We start from the raw sequence: 22,716 nt of genomic DNA on the forward strand, positions 1-22,716 counted from the left end.
AGTTTTTCTGTTTCTGTTCATTGTTTTCTTTTTTTCTCTCTCTTTTTTTTTTTAAGACTTTATTTTTTAGAGAGCGGAAGGGAGGGAGAAAGAGAGGGACAGAAACAGCAGTGTGTGGTTGCCTCTCGCACGCCCCCTACTGGGGAGCTGTCTCACAGCGCAGGCGTGTGCCCTGACTGGGATTTGAACCAGTGACCCTTTGGGTCACAGGCCGGTGCTCAAGCCACGGAGCCACACCAGTAAGGGCTGTGCATTGTTTTCTGATGATTAAAACAGTATGCCAAAACATAGGGGAAAAATAAGACAATTTTAAGTGTTTGTAATTCCACCACCCCGAGTTTCACTGCTTTTAACGGTACTGTTAACATACCGCCCTGACTTAACTGCTGTTCACAGTTTGGTGTCCTTCCTTCTGGACTTTTTTTCAGTTTTCTCCAAAAATATTTTGAATGGCTCTGTGAGTATATTCTGTTTTATGGATGGGACCACAAGCCAGCTGATCTTGTGTTGATAAATACTTGTGCTTTTCCCTTTCTGCGTCATCTAAAAATCAGTCTGGACAGGTCATGTGTGGATCTCTGGGATACATTCCTAGAGGTAGGTCAGAGGTCAATCCAGTTGCCTTTCTGAATGTCCCACTGAGTGTTCCAGAGTGCCCGCTGCACTGACGTCTGGCGCCGTGGGCCGGGAGGGAAGTTGCCGCCATGCCGATGGAGAATTTGCATCTCTCCCATACTAGAGGGTTGACACCCTTCCCGTGTTTAATGGCAATTTAAATTTTCTGTGAATTGCGTATTTGTGGGTTTTGTCCCTTTTTCCACAGTGGAGGGGCTTGTCTTTGGCTGTGCAAAAGTTATTTTACGTCAGGAATCATCCTCCGCCTATAGGGTTACAGGAGACGTCCTTCTGACGTGCTCCCACTCACCTGACGTGCCGAAGTGCCCCTCGCATGCGCTGCACTGCCTGTGCCACTGCCACACTGCACCCACCCCTGGCGGCAGCCCCGCCAGCGCCGGTCGTGTTTCTTTCCGAATCTGCGTGTTTTAGGTGTACTTGTTGTTCTACTTATTTGGTTAATGTGACACCAGAGAAATCCAGATGTGCAGGGAGAACTCTTCCTATGCAAATGAAGGCTTTCGACGGACTCGGTAAAGGGCAGCAACTGTAAAAATCGCTGCTGGACTAGGGCCGGGGGAGCCCCTGTGGGCAGTGGGCAGTTGGCAGGGCTGTGCTGGGGCTCCACAGCACGTGGCCCTGAGTTCTCCCTGCACCTGCGGGACTGGGTGCTGGAGACGAGGCAGTGCGTCCCGGGGGAGGGGGGGCGTGGGACTTAGCACAGATGACGGCCCCTGCTCCGACGGCACGCCCACCGCAGGGGCAGCCCTCGGCCCTGCGGCCAGGACTGGCAGGCCAGTGGACGTGCTGGTCGGGGGACCACGTGTTTTCATGGAGGTGGTATGAAGTCCCTGCGTGGCCGAATTGTTTGGCAGTCTGGTTGGTTGGTGATCAGTCAGTCCCCGATCACGAGGGTGCCACGCAGAGTTTTAGAGCCAGTGTAAACCCTCAGAGATCGAGCCCTCGCACGTCCCTAAGCCTGTCCCACACACATCCCAGGACGGGCAGACCTGCCCTCGTCCTTGACGTTGCCTCTGCCCCTGCGGTTCACAGGGTGGGCTTGCCGAGCGCAGTGATGGCCTCGTCTGGGGTATGCTCCTTCAGGAAAACAGTTCCTGACGGCCACCTCCCATCGGTAGTGCAGACGCTGGAATTAAAAGACCTTCGTTATTTATGTTCTGTTGGCTTATTCCAGAGAGAGATTTTAAAGAGTGTCCAGGTCTGAAAGATCTCTAGTCATGTTTCTGGAAGTTTGGCTTAGTCCCTCAGCTGTCTTAGGCACTTTCAGGATTCTGTTTGTTTGTTTTTAAGGGAATGCTGCAGAATCAGGCCTGTCCCTGGGATGGGTGATGCTGTTGCCTAAGAAAAGATATTTGGGTGTCCTCTAAATCCACAAAGAGAGAAAAGTGAAACAGCTTTGTTTTGTTACTATTTGGGTTTGGCTTAAGCATGTTGATAGATCCTTTTATTCTTTTCGAATTAGAATTCCTCTCCCACTCCTTCTTAAAAAGGCTTTTCTGCCCTTGCTGGTATAGTTCAGTGGATTGAGCAAGGCTACGAACCAAAAGGTCACCGGTTCGATTCCCAGTCAGGGCACATGCCTGGGTTGCAGGCCAGGTCCCCAGTGGGGTCCACGTGAGAGGCAACCACACACTGGTGTTTCTCTCCCTTTCTTTTTCCCTCCCTTTCCCTCTTTCTAAATAAGTAAAATCTTTAAAAAATATTTTTAAAAAATAAAATAAAAAGATACTTCTTTCTTTATATCTACAGAGAAGAGAAGGGAGCAAGAAAGCGAGGGAGAGAAACATTGATATGAGAGAGAAACATCATTCGGTTGCCACTCACATGCCCGCAGCCCGTGACCGGGCGCACAGCCCAGGCCTGTGCCCTCACTGGGAGTCGAACCTGTGACCCTTTGGTTTGTGCAATGACACCCAGCCCACAGCCACACTCTAGTTATCCCCCCTCCCCCCCAGCTTTTTTTTTTAAAGTCTGATTTCTTACTGAGTTTCCTTAAATGAATATCTAGATTTCATTCCATGATATCTTTATATAAACTGTTCAGATCTACTTAAGGGTAGATTGTGCTTGTTGCAGAGAACCCTCGTGCATGTCTGTCGTCTTCTCAGAGAAATTCCAGAGCCTTTCAGCATGGTTCAAGAAAAGAAAAAGCAAGAAGAAACTTTAGGAGAAAATACTGAACTGTTTCGACCCCGCGGTGACCGATAGCCACACATTCCCAACACGAGAGATGTCGGTTGGTTTGCAGCTCGTAGAATCCGCCTGCAGACAGAACGCGAAAGGTTTCGTTGCAGAAGAAGACAGACACTTGTTCGCTTTCCCAAGTCAGGGTCCGGAAGGCCCGGTTTGAGGGGGCGCCGAGTGAGGCGGCTGGGGGGCCTGCCCGAGGAAGCAGGGAGCTGGCAGGTGCCGTGTCTGGCTGGTGGAACAAGGGGCAAAGCCGTAGGTCTGACGCTGGAGACACGAGGTGACCGGGAGAGGCTGGCACCGCAGACCGGGGAGGCGGGGTGCTCAGGGGTTGAGAGGGATACAGCTTCTGTTTAGAGAGGTGGAAATGGTCACCCCAGAAATAGCTCTTGGCTCTGGGAATGGAGGAGAGTGGATGGAAAATGTTGGTCTTTCATGATAAGCCCTTCTGGAGGCTTTGATTTTACATTATGTGCCTGTGTTAACTTGGATGCATTTAAAAATGTTTCAGAGGAAGAAACTTTCCCTCCCTGTTATCACATAAGCAGTGGCAAACTTACGAGGATGGGCCATTTCCATTTCCAACTGAATCCATTTTCATTTTCACCAAGTTAACGAGTTTAAAGGGCTTCAACGACTTGGGGACATTACCTTGGCATGTAAATACTTGGAGGTTTTCCCCAGATTTGGGAAAGGAAGATTCCATTGTCTGTTCATATATAATACCCACAGGGGTTAAGAAACGGAATAAATTAGGAATGTATCATCTTGGAAACACGGACCTTTTTTTTGCTGCTGAGAACAGGCTGCATTTCCCCCAGCTCCCCTCGCCCTTGCTCTCTCTCACCCCCCTCCGCCTCTCTCGCAGAAGCCCTCCAGAGGCCGGTCACGTCCGACTTCGAGCCCCAAGGCCTGAGCGAAGCAGCCCGCTGGAACTCCAAGGAAAACCTCCTGGCCGGTCCCAGTGAGAACGACCCCAACCTGTTCGTCGCGCTATACGACTTCGTGGCCAGCGGGGACAACACTCTCAGCATAACTAAAGGTGCGCGGGCCGCGGGCAGCAGCAGGCTGCCGTTGCCAGCGTCAGAAACTGGGGGGGGGGGGGGGGTGGCTTGATTGTTCACCCCTTTGCTGGTTAGAACAACAGATTTAAAATTTGGAATGCAGAGATATCAAACAATACACGAGTGTCTTTATATAAGGTGCGCTTTTTTTCGAGATGAGTTCCCGAGCAGCAGTCCTTCCCGGAAACAGCTGTCGTTATTCTACACTGAAAAAGGCACCTGGGGCAGACACTGGGAGCCCTTTTTTCATAAAAGAAAAAGTGTCTTTTCCCTGCAAAGCTTCCTTGTATTAGGAACACTTGAGTAAGCAAACAGATTTATAAAAACCGAGGCTACACGCTTATCTCTGTGTCCCGTGCAGACAGGGAGCTTCGTGTGCAGCGTCCCCTTGCACAGTTAAAGTGCGTGTACGTGCGTGGACTCGCGAAAACGAAGTGGGGGTTTGTGGGTTTGGGGGTTTCAGCAATCGCACGAGACCCAGCGGGAGGGAGCGAACCGAGAGGCCGGCATGTGTGACTCTGTTCTCTTCCCCGAAGGCGAGAAGCTCCGGGTGCTGGGCTACAATCACAATGGGGAGTGGTGCGAGGCCCAGACCAAGAACGGCCAGGGCTGGGTCCCGAGCAACTACATCACGCCCGTCAACAGCCTGGAGAAGCACTCCTGGTACCACGGGCCGGTGTCGCGCAACGCGGCCGAGTACCTGCTGAGCAGCGGCATCAACGGCAGCTTCCTGGTGCGGGAGAGCGAGAGCAGCCCCGGGCAGAGGTCCATCTCGCTGAGATACGAGGGGCGGGTGTACCACTACCGCATCAACACCGCTTCCGACGGCAAGGTAGGCGGGGGCCTGGGGGGCGGGGCGGGGGAGGAGGGGTCGTCTGGGGCCGGGAGGACCCAGAGTCCCGCTGGGTGGGCGGTAAGTTCCTGCAGCAGAGCTCAGCCTCGAAGATGTTTGAAGAAGATGTTCTCCAGTGCACAGCAGGCATCCGTCTGTCTGTCTGTCCGCCTCGTGAACGATCCCTCTGTGGAGGGCCGGCCACACGCTGTGACGGGGGCCGGCGTGGTTCTCCGATTGTGTGGCTGGAGCGCTGTCCTTAGCGGTGTCAGGGGACAGGCGGGTGGCTGCCCGGCTCCATCCGTGCCTCTTGCAGCAAGACTCTGCTTTGTGAATATCCCTTGTGACAGTAAGTTCTCCTCAGTGAGAAAAATTCAACAAAGATGGATATTTTGAAAGTGAAAAGCCACCTTAATGTCAGTTCCCTGATACAAGTCTGACACATGGCCTTCTTCCTGTGGTTGAAATTGTGTGTGTGTGTGCGCGCACGCGCATGCACAGTTTTATACAAAAGCAGGATCGCATTATACCCACAGGTCTCCAGACCCAAACTGTAGTTTGGTGAAGGAGCCGATACCCTGTACGGTTTTGTGATCTTCACATAAAGGGTCCTTGAGGGTCCGTGAAGGGAAGGGAGGCGTGAGCGCTGTCTGAGCTCCCGCTGTGTGCTGAGGGTTCTTCCTCCTCCCTCCCGTGCGGACCTGTGCCGTTCCTCGGGGCAGGGCTTCTGCGGTCTGCACTCCCGCGGTAAGGGGTGGGTGCCAGGGGGCGCCAGCTCCTGCCCAGGCTTGCTCAGCGACTGACTGGTGGGACCCAGCTACGCCCCCACCGTCGGCTCCGCCCCAACGTGCAGCCGTGCAGGGGGTGGGTGGTGGGTTGTGAGGGTGGGTCCAGGCGGTGTGTGTGTTCTGTAATGATGTCTAGTCCGTGCACAGGGTTTCAGAAGAACGGATTAGAGCGGGAGTAATTCTGTCTCCTGATCTAGTGCCCTGCCCAGAGGCAGCCTCTGGGACCAGTCTCTTCCAGAGCTAACCCAGCGTGTGTATGTTTACATTTAAAAGGACAGATGAGCGATGCACACTGCACACTCCTCTGTGTCTCGCAGTTCCCACCTGACCGTGTGGTTTGGAGACGGCCCGTGGCAGCTCGTTCAGAGCCGCCTCGTTTCTAGCGCCACCCGGCGCGGGCGGACCACCGCTCATCCAAGCAGTGCCCTGCTGGGGGTCGTCTGGGCTGTGTCCAGGCTTAGGCTGTCGCAAGCAATGCTCTTATCAGGTGGCTTTCAAGCCTTTGAAAATAATCTTTGCCTGCTGTAAAAAAAACTTGTATTACATCACCACCCAATACTCTCATTAGCAACAGTCGGTTTGTGAAACCCTGCTCACTCTTTATTTTTATTTTTTATTTTTTTAAAGAATTTATTTTTAGAGAGCGAAGGGATGGAGAGAGAGAGAGAGAGAGAGAGAAACATCAATGTGCAGTTGCTGGGGGTCATGGCCTGCAACCCAGGCATGCACCCTGACTGGGAATCGAACCTGCGACACTTTGGTTCGCAGCCCGCACTCAATCCACTGAGCTACGCCAGCCAGGGCTGCTCTTTTTTAAAAATTTTTCTGTTATTAGCGAGAGAAACATCGATTTGTTGTCCACTCATCTCTGCGCTCATTGGGTGACTCTTGTGCGTGAGCTGAGGGGGGTCGAACCCACAGCCGTGGCGTATCAGGGCGACGCTCTGACCGACCGAGCCACCTGGCCAGGGCCAGCCCTGCCTGCCCCTGACGTATTCAGCGCACTCTGCTGTTTTGTATTCCATGCTGTTCTGTTTCGTGTTTTTGAAAAATTCAGGTCCTAGTCCACGAAACTGATTTCATAGACCCCTGGTGGGCCATGAAAACACACGAGTGTGCAGCTTGGAAACACCCGGCACACGCCTCTCTGTGTGCAGTGCGTGCGTGCGTGCGCGCGTGCGTGCAGGGAGAGTGGCGAGAGCTGACGACGGGAGGGCGGGGCGTGCGCATGTAGATCGGCGTAGGCGCCGCGCGGTTCCCTCCTGCGGACGTGGTGCAGCTGCGGGGCATCGGGGACATCATCAGGCCGCCCCTCCGCAGAGGCTCCCCTCTCTGGGGGCTGCACTTGAGGGGGCTGCGCGGGGTGGGGTCCTTTCCCTGGAACGAGTGGGGAACAGCGTGGGGCCGGAGGCACCGCAGTGACACACGAGCTGGTGTGGCTCGGCACTGCCGGAGCTGCTCGCGGCGGGGCTCCGCCGCGGTCCTGTTTGGGCTGCTGTCTGCCCTCGCCCGCCCCGGGACATGCCCGCTGATGTCGGGGGTGGGGGGGTGGGGGGGAGAAATGTCGATCCACCGCCTCACGTGGGGACGGAACCTGCAGCCAGGAACTGGCCAGGAATCGAATCGGCATCTCTTGGCCCACAAAGACAGCCCCCCGAGCCACATCGGCCAGGGCCCTTGTCGGGTTCCTAAGGGGAAGATATAAATAAGGTTGGTGGGAGGGACAGGCTGGGGTTGAACAGGTTTAATTCTTATTTTCAAATTAGCCAATCTTTAGAAAACCACTGAATTTCAAAGATTCTTGTCTCGGGCCCCAGAGGCTCTCTCTCTGTCTCTACCCTCTTGGCACCGGGTCACCTCTCTCTGTCCTGAACCCTCGGCAGCGGCTGGAGGCGGTCAGCGCAGGGCCGCCAGCTCGGGGCGGGGCCGGAGCCCCGGGCTTGGGGGTGGTTAGGGCTGGACTCTCGAAAGGACCACACCGTTCCTAAGAGACCTGACGGCCTAAAAGTCTTCAGATGCCCCCGGCTTTGGTTCTCATTCTCCCGTGCGCTCTCAAAAGTTGTGACCCTCTGCCAACATAATGAAATTGAAGACTGATCCCCCCCCCCAACCCCCTGCCTTAAATCTTCTTACTTCTTCTGGTTACTTTCTTCTGTGGGGTGCCATTGTGGAGTTTCATTTAAAAAATTAATTTAAAAAAATGTTTAGAGTCCTGGCTGGCATAGCTCAGTGGATTGAGCACGGGCTGCAAACCAAAGCGTCGCAGGTTCGATTCCTAGTAAGGGCACATGCCTGGGTTTCGGGCCATGATCCCCAGTGGGGGCCATATCAGAGGCAACCACACAATGATGTTTCTCTGTATCTCTTTCTCCCTCCCTTCCCCTCTTTAAAAATAAATAAATGAAATCTTAAACAAATGGGACAACTGGCATAATCAATAAAAAATATATATATATTTTTTTAATAAATCGTTTCTTTTTTATTTATTTTATTATTTTTTAAGATTTTATTTATTTATTTCTAGGGAGGGAAGGGAGGGAGAAGGGGGGAGCGAGAGAGAGAGAGAGAGACATCAATGTGCAGTTGCTGGGGGTTATGGCCTGCAACCCAGCAATGTACCCTGGCTGGGAATCGAACCTGGGACACTTTGGTTCCCAGCCCGAGCTCAATCCATTAAGCTACGCCAGCCAGGGCAATAAAATATATTTTTTAAAAAATGTTTAGAGAGGGGAAAGGAGAGGGAGAGAAACACCAATGTGTGGTTTCCTCTGTGCGCCCCCTGCTGGGGACCTGGCCCACAACACAGGCACATGCCCTGACAGGGAATTGAACCCTCGACCCCTTTCTTTGCAGTCTGGCACTCAATCCACTGAGCCACGCCAGCCAGGGCAGGTTGCATCATTTCTTAGAGCCCTTGATGGAATATTTTGTTCAAAGAGATGCCCCACTGACATTTATCTTCTCAGTCTGCTGAATTCCCAGGTGCGAGTTGACAGGAGTAGAATTTGGGCTTCAGTGTTAGCCAGAATGGCAGGATGGGCCAAATGAGTAACCTGTAGAATTTTAAGTTTTACACGCACTGACAGTGGCCCAGCAGGTGCTGGCATCCAGGGGGAAAGCCTGCTAAAACCTGGCCGACCTTCCCTGTTGGAGGAGACTGGGGTGGTGTGCAGCTCTGCTGAGTTACTGAGCACCGCCTTGCTGCTGGTGTGCGGGAAGCCCTGGGAACAGAGCTCCCGGCCGTGCAGCCTGCAAACAGTGTATCCGGGCCTGCAAACCGTGTATCCGGGCCTGCAAACAGTGTATCCGAGGCAGGACCCCAGGGCCTCCGGCACACAAATATGAGCTCTGCTGAGCCTGTGAGGACCAAGGCGGTTCCGTTGAGCTTCTTTGACGAGTCCTGTCTTCGGGGCTCCTGCACGATCAGGAAGAGGCCCAGCCCCAGGTGAGCGCCTAGCGTGTTTCTGCAGCCGGCCGCATAGCATGACGACACGCTGTGTGTCATGCCAGTCTCACTTTCTTCTCGGATGGCGCCACGCGTCCCCGGCGGAAACCGCCCAGGTCACTGGCAGAGCCGCTCAGAAACCAGAGCTAGTCAGAAGGAAGCCGTCGGACTTTGTGGCTATTGGAAGGTGGCTGTGCAGTGCGTGGGAGGGAGAGTGGTTTTAACATTTAATGTTTCGGTGTGTGAATTTTATGTTGAGAGATGAACCAAGCCACAGGGTCGGTGAATTTAATTATTGAAAAGGATAAAGTCTGCCCGCTCAGTGAAATCTCCAGTAACTCCGAAATCTCTAACCAAGGAGCCTGTGAGGGGATCGGATGAGACCGAGCATAAATCCCCCGTGAACTGGGGCTTTGGGAGCCATCAGCATCCTGTGCAGTCGAAGGAGCGGGGTCTCCGGGCTGGGGGCACGCCTTTCATGCTCAGGCGGAGAAGTGGGGAGCCTTGCTCCCTGGGGACCTGCCCTGTCCTGTGCCAGGGGTTTCCAAGGTGGGGGGTGGGGGAGGGGGAACAGGGGGGTACTCTTGATTCCAGGGAGTGCCTTCTTGGAGTGGCTTTCTCTCCCCTCCCCTCTCCTGGGTGGGGAAACACGCGGCCAACCCAGGAGAACTAACCGGAGATCGGGGCTCGGAGCTGCCGCCCGAAGTGGCTGGGCACCTGGCAGCTCTCCCAGGGAGAGGCGGGGCTTAAGAGCTGTTGTCCCCGCCTCCCACGGGCCTGTATCTGGACTAACTCTGATGAGGGTGCTGGGCGCTGTGCATGCTGAGGGCAGGCTCTGTGGGCTGCCTTCGCCCCACTGCCCCCTGCCAGCCCTACTGCATTGAGGGGCCGGGGTGCGTCCAGGCAGGTCCCTGGAGCGGTTCACTGGGAGGATTCTCCTCAGTGAGCTCAAGGGTAGGAGCGGGCTGCCTGGCGGGCGGCCGCCTCATCCTGAAAGGTGCCTTCGTACATGTTGGAAGCACCATCTCACACAGGGACAGGTTGCTCAGAATTTTATCTTAGCAGAATTGCACCGAAAAGATTGTGAATGATAAATCTCTAAGCCACAGTTTGCCGTGGTGTTGCCTGAGTCTTAACAGTTCACTTATTGTCATTTCCCCAAGCAGCAAAAAAAAAAAAAGAAAAGAAAAGAAAAAGAAAATCTCCTTGTTAATGCATCTTATTTACCCTGTGGAAGGCTATAGAAGGGATCAACTTGTATATTTGTTTTCATTTCCTTTTTCTGAAATACCTGACACAGTAACGCAGCGAAAGTAGCGGACGGAGCCCACCGCTTGCCCTCCTGGGTGTGTGCCTGCCCCCCCCCCCCTTCTTCCTGAGTACTGAGGTGTCACAGCCACAGCTGACCGGTGCGCTCCCCCCCGCTCCCTGCCCCAGCACCCTCACGTCCCGACTGTACTCCTCCTTCCCCCATCTTCCCAGGGGGGGCGCCTCGTCGTGATCTCAATACTCTCAGCCCTCAGGGTCCATGGCTGCCCCTCCTGGGCCGGCAGGGTCCGCTGTGTGCCTGGAGCCCACGTGTTCCGTGAGGATTTTAGTGTGGGATCGACCCCCTCGCCACATCACTGAGACAGCAGCGAAGGAAGAAGGCAGCTGCCGGCACCCACGCCTTCGCCCTCTGCCGCGTCCCTGTCTCCTCCGGTCTCTGCTGTGCGTGGGCGGGAGCGGGGTGGAGGGCCCCGCGCGGTGCCGCCCTGCACGGGATGGAGAGGCCCTCGGCGCCTGTGTCCGGACTCCGCCTCCTGGCCTCCCTGTGCTGGGGAAGCCCCCCTCCGGGGCCCACTGCGCCCTCCAGAGCTCCGACGGGGCGCCCCGAGCGGGCACACTGCTGGGCGGGGCAGGTCTCGGCCCCTGATGCCGCCCGCCTGGCCTGTGTCCAGGCAGTAGGGATGAGAAAGACCTTTGTGTTTGGTTTAGAGGTTTTCGTCTCTGGTCACATCTCAATACTTACATAATTCTGGGTAACAAGAATGGGTTTTAATAAACTTTTTTTTTTCCAATGTCTCTTCCAACCAGCAATACGTTGTAAGTTCTGCTCCTCCCTAATGTAACCGACAACTGTCACTGAGTGCTCCTTACATGCCCGCTTCTTGTCCTTGACCTGGCGGCCACAGGGTAGCAACGGGTAGCTTCGCGCTTCGCTCCCATGGGGCTGACGTCCTAGTGGGCGCAGGCGGACGCCACACGGGCTGGCAGAACAGGGTGTGGTCGGTCAGTGGTGAGGGCGGAGCAGAGAGGACAGGTGACCTGAGGTTGGAGGGGGGGACTTCATGGACGTTCACACCGGGCGCAGGACGGCTGGAGAGAAGCAGGCTGTGAGGGTGGGGCAGGTGGGGCATTTCGGCCGGCGAGCAGCGGAGGCGCGGGCCCTGGGGCATCTCACTGCCCTGTCCGCTGCAGCAAGCAGATCACGGCCCGCGTGCAGCCCTTGGTCCCCCGAGGAGGGCCGTCTGCCTGCGGTTCTGCCTGCGCTTCCGCTGCAAGTTAACCGGGGGCTCGGTGGAGCTGGCTTACCGGCGGCGTTGGGGCGTTGGGGTTTGCCTCTGCCCCGGGCCGACGGCTGTCCCTGTCCCTGTGTCCTCCCCCCCCCGCCCACAGCTCTACGTCTCCTCCGAGAGCCGCTTCAACACGCTGGCCGAGCTGGTGCACCACCACTCCACCGTGGCGGACGGGCTCATCACCACCCTGCACTACCCGGCGCCCAAGCGCAACAAGCCCACGGTCTACGGCGTGTCCCCCGACTACGACAAGTGGGAGATGGAGCGCACCGACATCACCATGAAGCACAAGCTGGGGGGCGGCCAGTACGGCGAGGTGTACGAGGGCGTGTGGAAGAAGTACAGCCTGACCGTGGCCGTGAAGACCCTGAAGGTAGGCACACGGGGGGGGGGGGGGGGGCGGGCGGCACATGCAGAGCCACCCGTGCTCGCGGGGCCTCGGCCGGGTGCGGGGGGGGCTGGCTCCGGCGTGGCTCTGTGCCCGAGCCGGGTCGTTCTCGTGGCCGCACGGCGTCCTGCGTGTGGTGGGTCGGGCCGGGGCGCGCTGTGGTGTCCGGGTGAGGGAGCCGTGGTTTGGGGAAGTGTCCCCGCTCCGCGGCGGGAGTCTGTCAAAGCCGTGGGTTTCCGTTCCGTCTGTGTGGCATTCGAATCGCTTCCTATTGAGAGTTGAGGGGAGGAGGGAAATAAAAACCTCAAGTTTTGAAAGGAGCGTCAGCCACGGTGCGCCTGACAGTTCTGCGGATTTTTGCTGGCAGACCTGAAGGGCGAGCGGGGTTCGGTGGCTGGCGGGTTCCCGCGCCCTCTCCTGTGTGCCCCGAGTCTGGGGTCAGGGAGATGCCGGTTAAAGCGTCTGCCTACTAGCTCAGAGCACCTGCGCCCCTCCCCCGCTTTGTTTCTTGTTGCCTGTGACTTTCTCTCGCCCCCTCAACGGGGGCAGAGTGTGGGGAGTTCCCAGGTGGTTGGTTTTTCTTTCGAGGTGCTTTGAAGTCTTCAGGATGCCGGAGAAGGAAGTTTTAATTTCACTTGCAGCCTCCTTCAAAATGGTGATGGGCGCTTCGCCTGTGGTGAGGGTGCCCCCTAGTGTTGACGCGCGGTATTTTCGCTTGTTTCAAGTGAGCTCCGACTGAGCTGCCGCCGAGTGCACAGAAATGGAGAGGGAGCCCCTTTCTGTGGCTAAAGAAAAAGAAGCCAGACACCCGCTGGTGGGGAAAAGGGGCCCAGCTGTGTGTGTGCTGCTCAGGAGTCGGTCAGGTGCGCGCCATGGGACCCGCGCAGCCCGAACGCTTGCCTGTTGGGGACGCCCGGCCCCTGGTCCCTTCACCCGGGGGCACGGTGAAGCGGAAGCTGTGACTTGTGGCTGACACAGAGAGAAGGTTGCGTTTTTCAGCCCTAGAAACCCACAGAGGCTTCCCAGACTGTGGGCGGGGGGCAGTGGCATAATTTGGGGTCGCCCTTGAGGCCTCCTGGATATTTTCCAAATAGGGCTTTAAAAAAAAATTAATAAGCATTTATTGAGTTCCTCACTTCTGTTTGCGAGACCCCGGCTTAACACTGGGATCGTGAGAATGAACTAGACGGAGTTCGTTACTTTAGGCCAGTGTGGGTGGGTAGGGTAGTCTGGTCACTGGTCGGTAGTCTGGGTAGGAGAAATGGGCAAGTGTAACAATAATGGTAGTGCAGCTCAACGGGCTGTTTTAGGTACAAGCGTGGCACTGTGCCACTTCACAGGAATGAATGGAGGGGCTGGTGGGCTCTGCTGGGCAGGGAGAAAGCAGGAAGGGAATTGGGAGCTGGGGCCACAGTGGAGGGAGGAACAGAGCTGGCCAAGGGAACAGAGGTCAGAGGAGACACAAGTCGGAGGTCGCTGGGGTGTTATCCTGGAGGCAGCGGAGCACACGGCAGGGCTTGAGGCCCAGGAACGTGACGATAGGGTTCGAGTTTCAAGAGGTGGCTGCACTGGTGAGCCCTGGAAAGAACTGAACAGCCACTGCCCACCTCTCCCAGATCCGGTGAGTCCCGCCAGGGAGGGGCGTGTGCTTGTGCCGCTGCGCCCGGATGCGGCGCCCAGTGGACGACTCGGCCCAGAGACACTGGGCCTTGACCAGCCGGAGACCCTGTTAAAGGCCTAGGCACCACCTGCGCATTTGCTAGGATTTGCAAAAATGAAACAAGGAAGAGAAAAAAAACCCACTAGATTTTAATTCAGGCAAGGACTGTTTGAAACTTTAAAAAGAGACAGAGCTCGTACACCGTGACCTGTGGGGGAGCCCCGCCGAGGAGCCGCTGCTGCAGTGTTCTCGGAACCCCCCCCCCCCACCAAGGAGGGGTTCAGGGTGGGGCCTCGTGGAGCTCAGTGCCGCCGCTGGTGGCTTTCTTACCCCAGGGAACCAGGACGGTCTGGAAGCGGTGGTTTTAGGGCACACTTCACCGGTGATGTGTCATTCAGCTTCTCACTACGTGCTTCTAGTGACTTTCCCGAGAGCCGTGTTAGTTCACAGCCCCAGGTCACCGCCCCTGGTGGCATGGAGGTCTGGGAGTAGAGCCCCAGGGGGCAGCCGGCCAGGGAAAGGGGAGTGCGCGGTCTCCCGGAGGACGCCAGCCCACAGCGTGGCACTGGGCGGCTGCGGAGCGGAGGGCCCCTCCCTCCCCGCACCCTGCTCAGGAAACATCCCCGCACCCCACCTGCCGGGCAGGGTGAGCATCAGTGCCGGGAGCATCCGTCTCCGCTCTGGAGGTGGGGGGCCCGAGTGGGCTGTGAGTGACAGTGACGGCTGACACCCGCCGAGCTCCGGCAGAGCACGGAGCGCCTTGCACAGAGCATCTCGTCGACACTGTGCAGCAGCTGCGGAGAAGGGAGGTGCTGTTCTTACCACCATTGGGGGGGGGGGGCTGGAGCACGGGGAGGTCAGTGAGTGAATGGCCTGTTGCCGGCGCACAGCCCGGAGAGGCAGAGCCCGGCTTCACACCCAGCCCTGCTCCACGGCCCAGTTGGTGCTATGTCATCGCTCAGGTTCTTACTCCTCAGCTGCCACGAAAAGTGCACTTGAACCACAGTCAGTGTGTCTTAAAAATCACCTTTCCCCCACTCACTTCAAGGCTCCTCGGGAGACCCTCAGAGCTCTAGCCCAGACGTGTGTTTGCCCAGCTTTGCACCAGGTCCCCTGGGCCCCCCAGTCCATCTCCTCCTCCTGCCTGTCCCCCCTGGTTTGTGTTGCTGGCCCCTCAAAGGGCAGGCCAGCCCTTCCTTAACCAGCAGGGGGAGCAGGACCCTACCTTTAACCAGGACTTCCCATTGGACCGCAGGCAGCCTTGGTCCCTTACCCTCAGGGCATAAGGAGAGAGGAGAAGAAAGGAGGCACTAGGCTGCCCCCTATGGGTGGGAAGCTGGAATTACAGCCGAGGACCGCTGATGGGGAACCAACTGCTCCTGCGAATTTTGACGGTATCCAGTAGGCCGCAGGCGTGGCTCTCCCCCCCCCCCCCCCCCCCCCCGCTAGAGGCAGGCTGTGCCTCAGAGAGCCGACTGCCAAGTACACAAAGCCCCACGTTTCACGTGAGCCGTGCTCCAAAAGTTAGTTCGTAAGTCGGCCCTTTCCTGTGAAACAGTTGCGTGGGTTACGTAATTTGCAAAAGCCTGAGTTAGTCTAGTTGGGGCGTCAAGATCGAATCGTTAGTTAACCGGCTCGTCTGCCATTAAAATAGCAGGCGCCACCTCCTGCCCCCGAGCTTTGCGTCTTCCCAGAGGCAGCCGGCGTGTGCGCTGCCTCTCGCCCTGTGGCGGCGTGCTGCGGGCCCTGCTCTGTCCCGTCTGCGGCCCGTTTGGTGTGACTCGCCGGCGCGCGTGGGCTTGTCGCGTTCCGGTGTGGCTTGTCGCGTTCCGGTGTGGCTGTGTTCCAGAAGGCACCGGCCCTCCACGGGCGTTAGTGTCCCTCCCAGTCCCTGGCTGGCACAGCGGAGCCACGGGCGCACGCCCCTTGCGTGCACACGTGGCAGGCGAGTGTCCCGGGGGTCAGCCCCTCGGGCAGGCCTGCTGGGTCACAGACCACGTGCACGGTTGGTTTTGCTGCTCCTCCCGAGTGCCTCCCGGGGAGCTCGCACCTGGCTCCCTCTGCCGGGGGTGGCGAGGAGGGGCCTGGTCACCGTGCCCTCCCCGGCCCAGGGTGCGCTTGGTCTGGGGTGCGTTGTTGTCCCTTCCCCCCAGGAGACTGGGTTTCCTGGAGCGCTCCAGGCGCGAGCAGAGAAGAGAGGCTCCGTGACAGCCCTGGCACTGGACAGTCCACACAGTGGCTCTCCGACCTCACGGGGAGGCCATGCACAAGGGGGCCGCGAGGCTCAGGGCCCGCTGTTGCCGCTCTGCACTGGGCCTGGCAGTGGCGTCTCTTCTGGCCGCGGAGCCCCGTGCAGTAGCTGTACCTGGGGATCGGAGCTCTGGGGCTTTCTCTGTGGGGCGGTTTCTCCTGGGCTGCCTGGGTTCAGGTCCCACATCTGGTGCATGAACCACCTTCTTTGGCTGCGCTCAGAAACTGCCCCGCCTTCCTGTGTTCTCAGACGCACAGACCCGGCCTCCTGGTGGGTGAAGGGGGCGCTTCCCTGGGGTTGTGACCTGGTCCACCTGCCTTTGGGTGAGAACCGGAGACATGTGGAAACCGGCCTCCCAGACGGGAGCCCTGGTCCGGGGCTGGGGCCCTGACAGCTGTGCTGCGGCAGCGGGGTGCGGAACTGTCCGCAGACACGGTGTCCTTCTTCAAGACCTGGGGTACCTGCTCTCGGGGTTGAGGCCGGGGTGCCGGTGCCAGCCCAAAGGTTCCCGTGAGACGCCGAGTCTGGGAGCCCGCGCCTGTGAGAAAGACAGCGCGGCATGGAAGGGCCGCTGTCCTCCGCACAGGCGGGCTGCCTCGCCTGCCCGTCGGGCGTAGAGGGCCTCTGTCTTCCTGGCGGCAGAGGCGAGGTCCGCGGGTGCGGCGCCAGCCCAGGTCTGGGCACTGCGCCTGGCACTCCGTGCTCGCAGTGGGCGCGGCCTTTCCCTCCGTCTCGCAGGCGAGAAGAGAGCAGCTCAGAGGCAGCCCCTGTGCCGTGTCCTCCGGGAGCCACTCACCGCCGTCACACGGGGGCAGGGCCTGGGCGGCGCCGGCCAGGAGGTTCGCCCGCGTCCGGCCGGTCCCTGTGCGGAGAGGTCGAAACCCACAGCTTTTTCTCAGTGTTGTCAGAACCCTAGTTCATCTCAGTTTCATCTTGCCGTGTAAATGGAGGAATTTGCTTCAAAACGATGATGGCGAATTTTTAAACAAAAGTGAAGGAACACAGCGGGAGAGAGCGCTGGGGGCACCTCCAGGTTAGCACGGCCGCGTGCGGCGTGCAGCCAGCAGTGCACGGTAGACGGTGGACCGGGTCTGAGTCCAGCAGGGGGAGACAAGCCCACGCCAGTTGTCCCGAAAGAAAGGGGATTTATTCGTGCTGACTGCACGTGTGTGTGCGTGCGTGCGTGCATACGAATGCACGGAGAGAGAGAGAGACGGGAAGCGGAGAGGGATGATGCCTTTGAGAGCTGCCTTGGTCTGCGTGCCTGAGTCTCAGGATGTGGGACGCGGTTTGTCTGGAAAAGGGACAGTGGCTGGAGGAGCCGATGGTGTTTCTGAAACGCTGTCACCGTCCGTGGTTTATGACACGGTGCTTCAACATAAAAACACTCTTTCTGAGACAATGCCACCGTCCTTGGTTTGTGACACGGTGCTTCAACATAAAAAACACTCCACGTGTCTAGAAATTCACGGGACAGCTACTTTTTTAACATACTCTTGTCCGAGCAAGATCCTGAAAGCCGCTGGTCCCTCCGAGAGCCTTTGACACCCGTGTGCCTCCCTGGGAAACCAGAGCACCACAGGCCCAGAACGGTGTGGGCAGCCGAGCACGCTCAGGGGCAAAGAGGACTCGGAAGAGCCAGCAGCCGGAGGGTGGCAGCAGGATAGCTCCGTTCCCCCGGGGGGCTTGACCCAGAGACCGCCGATGACATGGAACCGGTAGAGCAGCTCGCTGTTTTTAGAGAACAGTAACTTGTTTCTATGTTTGACGGAGCCTTGAGCAGAGTGGCAACGGGCTGTGCCTTGGCATGTGCCCTGACTGGGAATCGAACCGGCGACCCTTTGAACCGGCGGGTTCACAGCCTGCACTCAGTCCACTGAGCTGCGCCAGCCAGGCCTTGCTGACATAATTGTACCCCTTCTTTCCTGCAGGAAGACACCATGGAGGTGGAAGAGTTCCTGAAGGAAGCCGCGGTGATGAAGGAGATCAAGCACCCCAATCTGGTGCAGCTGCTCGGTGAGTGCGTGCGGCCCTCGCACCGGACCCTCCGGGTGGCACGGCGCCCTTCCAGCGCAGGCAGACGGCCGGCTGGGCCGAGATTCCTGGCTCGGCAGCTGTTCTCCCCGCACGCTCAGCCGCTGGCCGCGGGGGCCCGTGTGGGACCGAGTGGCTGGTGGTGTGTGATGGGAAGGGGCGTGGCAGAGAGAGGGGAGCACTTGAAACTGGTGTCTGGAAGCGGTGACACACCCGTCTCAGACTGGCTTCTAGGACCTGGGGGCCGTTAACGCCCCTCACTGGCGTGGTCCTGCAGGCAGGCCCGACCCCGGACACGGGTGACTGCCGGCGGGCGGACTAGCGGTGACAGAGGCGTGTTGGTGTGGGCCTGGCCTCGGCCTGCGCCCACCGGCGGCTGCTCTGTGCGTGTCCGCTGGCTTGGGAGGTGGAGGAGAGGGTGACCGTGTCCTTCCCGCGTGAATGTGGCCTCGAGTGAGTCACGAGGGCCTGGAACCGGACGAGAAGTCAGACCCCGGACGTCGGGGCAGAGCCAGCTGCCGCGCCGGAAGCACTCTGCTCTGGCGCCGGCCCTTCCTGGCGTGCGCTCGGCTGGTGGCGGCACCCTGAGGCCCTCCGCGTCTTGTTGGCAGGGGTGTGCACCCGGGAGCCCCCGTTCTACATCATCACCGAGTTCATGACCTACGGGAACCTGCTGGACTACCTGAGGGAGTGCAACCGGCAGGAGGTGAACGCCGTGGTGCTGCTGTACATGGCCACGCAGATCTCGTCGGCCATGGAGTACCTGGAGAAGAAAAACTTCATCCACAGGTAGGAGCCGGCCGGGCGGCCCTCCCCGCAGAGCCCTGGGGTGAGCCTGGGGCCCGGGGTCCCTCTGCAGAAAGCCCTGGCCTCTGAGGACTTCGGGCTTAGCCTCCAACGTTCGTGCCGGCCACGTGCGAGGCCTCGGAACGGAGGCAGACACCGGGTTCCTGGCGTGGCCAGCTTTGGCGGAGCGGCCAGGGCTAAACCCGGCCAGGCCCGGACTCCGGGCCAGCAGAGCAGTTCATTACCCCGGGGCAGGAAGCAGCTCACTTTGGAGCCGCTTTGACCGAGTAGAGTGTTAAAGGATTCGTAAAAGGTGTCCTTCCCGACACCAATCGCAGCTCCTGAAGGGGGCCTCATCGCCCCTCCCAGCCTGGCTCGCGTCCTCACGGCCCCTGCCTGAGAGCAGCGGGCGTCGCTGTTACAGGGACCCGCGCAGTACCCAGTGCGTTGGGTTTGCGTCTGCATCTTGTGCCCTCCCCCCTCCGCCGCCCCGTCTCTTCATTATCAGTTCCTCCCCCCCCCCCCCAGACTTGCTGTCATCCGGTGCAGCCGTGTCCCCGCAGTTGTCAGAGGCGTGCGCCCGTGGTTCTGAGTTAAGCGTTTTCGCTGTTTTAGAGCCTGGAGTGTTCTGACCTTCAAGCGCGCCGCAATTATCTCGGGATTGGCATTCTTGGGTGGTGGAAATGGCTTCCTAGCAGAGTGACAGTCCGTGCGGGGCAGGGCCTGATGGGTGTTGCCGGCGCCTGTTACACAGGATGTTCTCCGCGCCAGCGCCGCGACCTTCCCACCCAATTAACCCGCGGGGGCAGCCTGCGCGCGTGCTCTCGCGGCGAGGAGCGGGGGCGGTGCGGGCGAGACGCTGGCGGTTCCTTGCAAGACGTTTTCCCTGCTTGGTGACACCCGGATTCACGTGCTGCTGTCACTCACGCGCGTGAGCCCTGTGAGGCTGCAAATTGAGATTTCTTGACTCCTGGTTTGCCGTGCACAGCTAGGCCCGTTCCCTCTTCGTTTGGACAGGCTTAAAGTCCCTCCCCCAAAATCCCATTAGGCACAAGTCTCCTGTGTTTAATTTCCCCCGGCGGCTGGTGATCGGGCTGCTGCCTCTCCTCACTCCTCCACCCCCGGCTGCCTTGCGATTTCACGGTTAACACCCTTGAACCGAAGATGAGACCCCTCCTGCCTGCCTCCCGGGCGGAGTCAGGAAGTGGGAGGAAGCTGTTTGTCCGGGAGAGGAGTCTCAGGAAACAGTCGGGTACGCGTCAGAGAGGAAGAGGAGAGCAGGAAACCTGATTTGGGCAGAGAGCGCTCTGGGCCGTGTTTGACTCGCCCTCCCGAGTCCAAGTCCCGATGGGACGAGCGGCGGCCGACCCCCGCGGGAGCTCCCCAAGATGGGGAACGGGCTGTGCGTGCACGTCCCTGGTTCCGGGCGCAGAGCAGCACTCACCACCTAGGTGACCACGCTTGCGGCTCTCTGGGCATCGGCCGAAGCCCTCCCCATGTTAACGACCCTCAGAAGTGGGGGCTGTTTCTGTCGTTTTCATGTTACGGATGAGGCGACCGAGTCCCAGCACAGTCACCTCGCTCCGGGTCGCAGGGCCCAGGAGCCCCCCCAACACCCCCCCACCCCGGGGGGCTCCCTCTGCTGCGTCTCACCGTGCTGGGCATCCCAGCGGGTGCTGAGGGGAGGGCTCTCTGCTCACCGGGGGGATTCAGTGTGAGTGCCGGGGGGACCGGACCCCTTTTCCCCGGTGTCAGTGGTGGGTTGGCGAAGCTGGGAAGCCAGCGGGGAACTCACGGATGCACGTTTTCCCTCCCCAGAGACCTCGCCGCCCGGAACTGCCTGGTGGGGGAGAACCACCTGGTGAAGGTGGCTGACTTCGGCCTGAGCAGGCTGATGACGGGGGACACCTACACGGCCCACGCCGGGGCCAAGTTCCCCATCAAGTGGACGGCGCCCGAGAGCCTGGCCTACAACAAGTTCTCCATCAAGTCCGACGTCTGGGGTAAGGGCTGGCGGCCCCCTCCTCGCCCGCCCGGGGCGCCGCCGCTTCTCCTGGTGGTTTGCTTGCTCGTTGGTCAGTGGGTTCGTTCTCCCGAGCGTTTGCTCCTGCTGCCTCTGTCCGTGTCGGGAACGTCGGTAGTTAGGTTCCGGCTTCCAGCAGGGCGCCGCCCGTGCTGCCCCTGAAGCCTCATGGACAGCGTTTTCGTGTTTCCTGGTTTAAAGCGCTTCTTACTACGGCCAAGGGCAGCGTGCCCTGGCGAAGCCCAAGGGCCTGGCGAGCACGCATCTCCCAGCCTTACCGGCCGCCGCCTCCGTCCCGCCCCCTCCCCGGCCCGCGGGTTTTGAAGCAACTCCCGGGCTCCACATTTTGTCCTTAAATATTTCAGAATGAGTGTGTCTTAAAGATGGCTTTTTATTCGCATCATCAAGTCGCCTCGTCTCCCGAAATTGACAGTCGTTTCTGAATATTGTCAACTGTCCAGGAAGAGTTCCACTTTCCCTTTGAGTCATGGACGTTGTACTTCCGTGTTACACTCTGGTGGCACTGAGCTGGACGGGAGTACGGTTCACACGAGGGGTCAGCTGGCACGTTCCTGCAGACCCCTCCAGGCCGCAGGTCCCTTCTCCGTCTGCTTCTCTCGGTTTGTTTCTTAAAGAAACGCTGTCGCTTACCCTTTACCTTTCCCCACGTGCTGGATTGCCACGTGCTGTGACGTAATGCTCCCCTCTCTCCAGTGTCCCCGCCAAGTGGGCAGTTGGGTCTGAACTGCTTGTCCCATGTGGGTTTGACGTGTTTTTCTTTTAGTTACGAGTTCCTCACAGGCAGTGGGGTGTTTTCCATCAGTAGGTGCGTAGTTGTTCGCTTTCTTCATGATGTCAGCCGTCACTGGCGCCCGGCTCCGCTGATCCCGTGGAGGTCGCCAAGTGGCCGTTCCCTGGTTCTCTCACTCCCTGCTCGTTGTTAGCGCAGCATGTCCGAGAGAGGGCGCGGCCCCCCGTCCCCCGTGCGGTCACTCAGGGTGTGGGGCGCCCGGAGAGGCAGGCCCGGCGCAGTGTTCGTGCCGCTATCCACCGGCTTTCACAGCAACGAGCTGGTTCCCCAGTCCTCCCGTGGTGACCGGTGGGGTTTCTGGTGCGGTTTTTGGTGATGTGATGAACTTGTATATAAAGTGTTAAAATGTACTCGATGTGTTTGAAGCCGTAGTTATTTTCCTTACTGATGATACTCGGATTGTCTCACCTTTGACCGGTGGGAACTTCGCTTCACTCCTGGTCCTTCCGATGAGACCGCTGTAGCTTTCGACCCGGGTCTGCCGTCCGGAACAGTGGGATGTTCCAGGCCGCACCCCCCACCCTGGACTTGAGCCGCCCATGTCTGCGCGGGGCTGGTTCTGCGCTCTTTCATGGGATGAGGAATTTCAAGGCTCTACTCTGGGCTTGCAAAACTTTCAAAGATTTTATAAGATTTTTGTTAACCTTTAGAGTCGGAAGGGGCCTTGGAGACAATCTTGTGCTCCAGAAAGGGGAGGGGCCTGTTGTCGTCCCAGAGCCGGCCGGTCCCGGAGCTGGAGCAGCAGTGGGCTGCTGACTTAATGCCACCGAGGTGCGGTCGTGTGGCCTGCAGGGCCCTGGCGGGGCTCGTGAGCCCAGTCCTGTTCTCTCCATCGGCGTGTTCTGGTCTGCGGGGCCGAGCGGACTGAACATTCCGGCCTGGGCTGGGCTGGCCTGGTGGTCATGAAAAGCCCGGTAGACCGCCAGCGCCTGGCCTACCTCTGAGGGTGCGCTTCCTCTGATATCTTCCACACAGGTCACTCGTTTCAAATGCAGGACACTTAAATCTTACGTGTCCCAAATAACCCTTCTCATCTACTTTTCTCCCAGCCTTTGGAGTGCTGCTTTGGGAGATTGCCACCTATGGCATGTCGCCTTACCCGGGGATCGACCTGTCCCAGGTGTACGAGCTGCTCGAGAAGGACTACCGCATGGAGCGCCCGGAAGGCTGCCCGGAGAAGGTCTACGAACTCATGCGAGCATGTGAGCGCCCGCCAGTTCTCAAGCCCCGCGTGGGCCTGCGCAGCAGCCCAT

At 58.7% G+C, this 22,716-nt stretch overlaps 1 protein-coding gene across 2 annotated transcripts in view; it reads left to right on the forward strand.

The window, feature by feature from the left end:
* ABL1 (ABL proto-oncogene 1, non-receptor tyrosine kinase) overlaps positions 1 to 22,716 on the forward strand; it is a 100,663-nt gene that overhangs the window by 70,248 nt on the left and 7,699 nt on the right. For both annotated transcript variants that reach the window (XM_028526812.2, XM_028526821.2), the window contains exons 2-8: positions 3,692 to 3,865; positions 4,424 to 4,719; positions 11,611 to 11,883; positions 17,741 to 17,825; positions 18,455 to 18,632; positions 20,448 to 20,632; positions 22,513 to 22,665. In XM_028526812.2, the coding sequence (XP_028382613.1) occupies positions 3,692 to 3,865; positions 4,424 to 4,719; positions 11,611 to 11,883; positions 17,741 to 17,825; positions 18,455 to 18,632; positions 20,448 to 20,632; positions 22,513 to 22,665 (1,344 nt within the window). The remainder of the gene's footprint in view (positions 1 to 3,691; positions 3,866 to 4,423; positions 4,720 to 11,610; positions 11,884 to 17,740; positions 17,826 to 18,454; positions 18,633 to 20,447; positions 20,633 to 22,512; positions 22,666 to 22,716) is intronic.

This window comes from Phyllostomus discolor, chromosome 3 (genome assembly GCF_004126475.2).
Source record: "Phyllostomus discolor isolate MPI-MPIP mPhyDis1 chromosome 3, mPhyDis1.pri.v3, whole genome shotgun sequence".
Taxonomy (NCBI): domain Eukaryota; kingdom Metazoa; phylum Chordata; class Mammalia; order Chiroptera; family Phyllostomidae; genus Phyllostomus; species Phyllostomus discolor.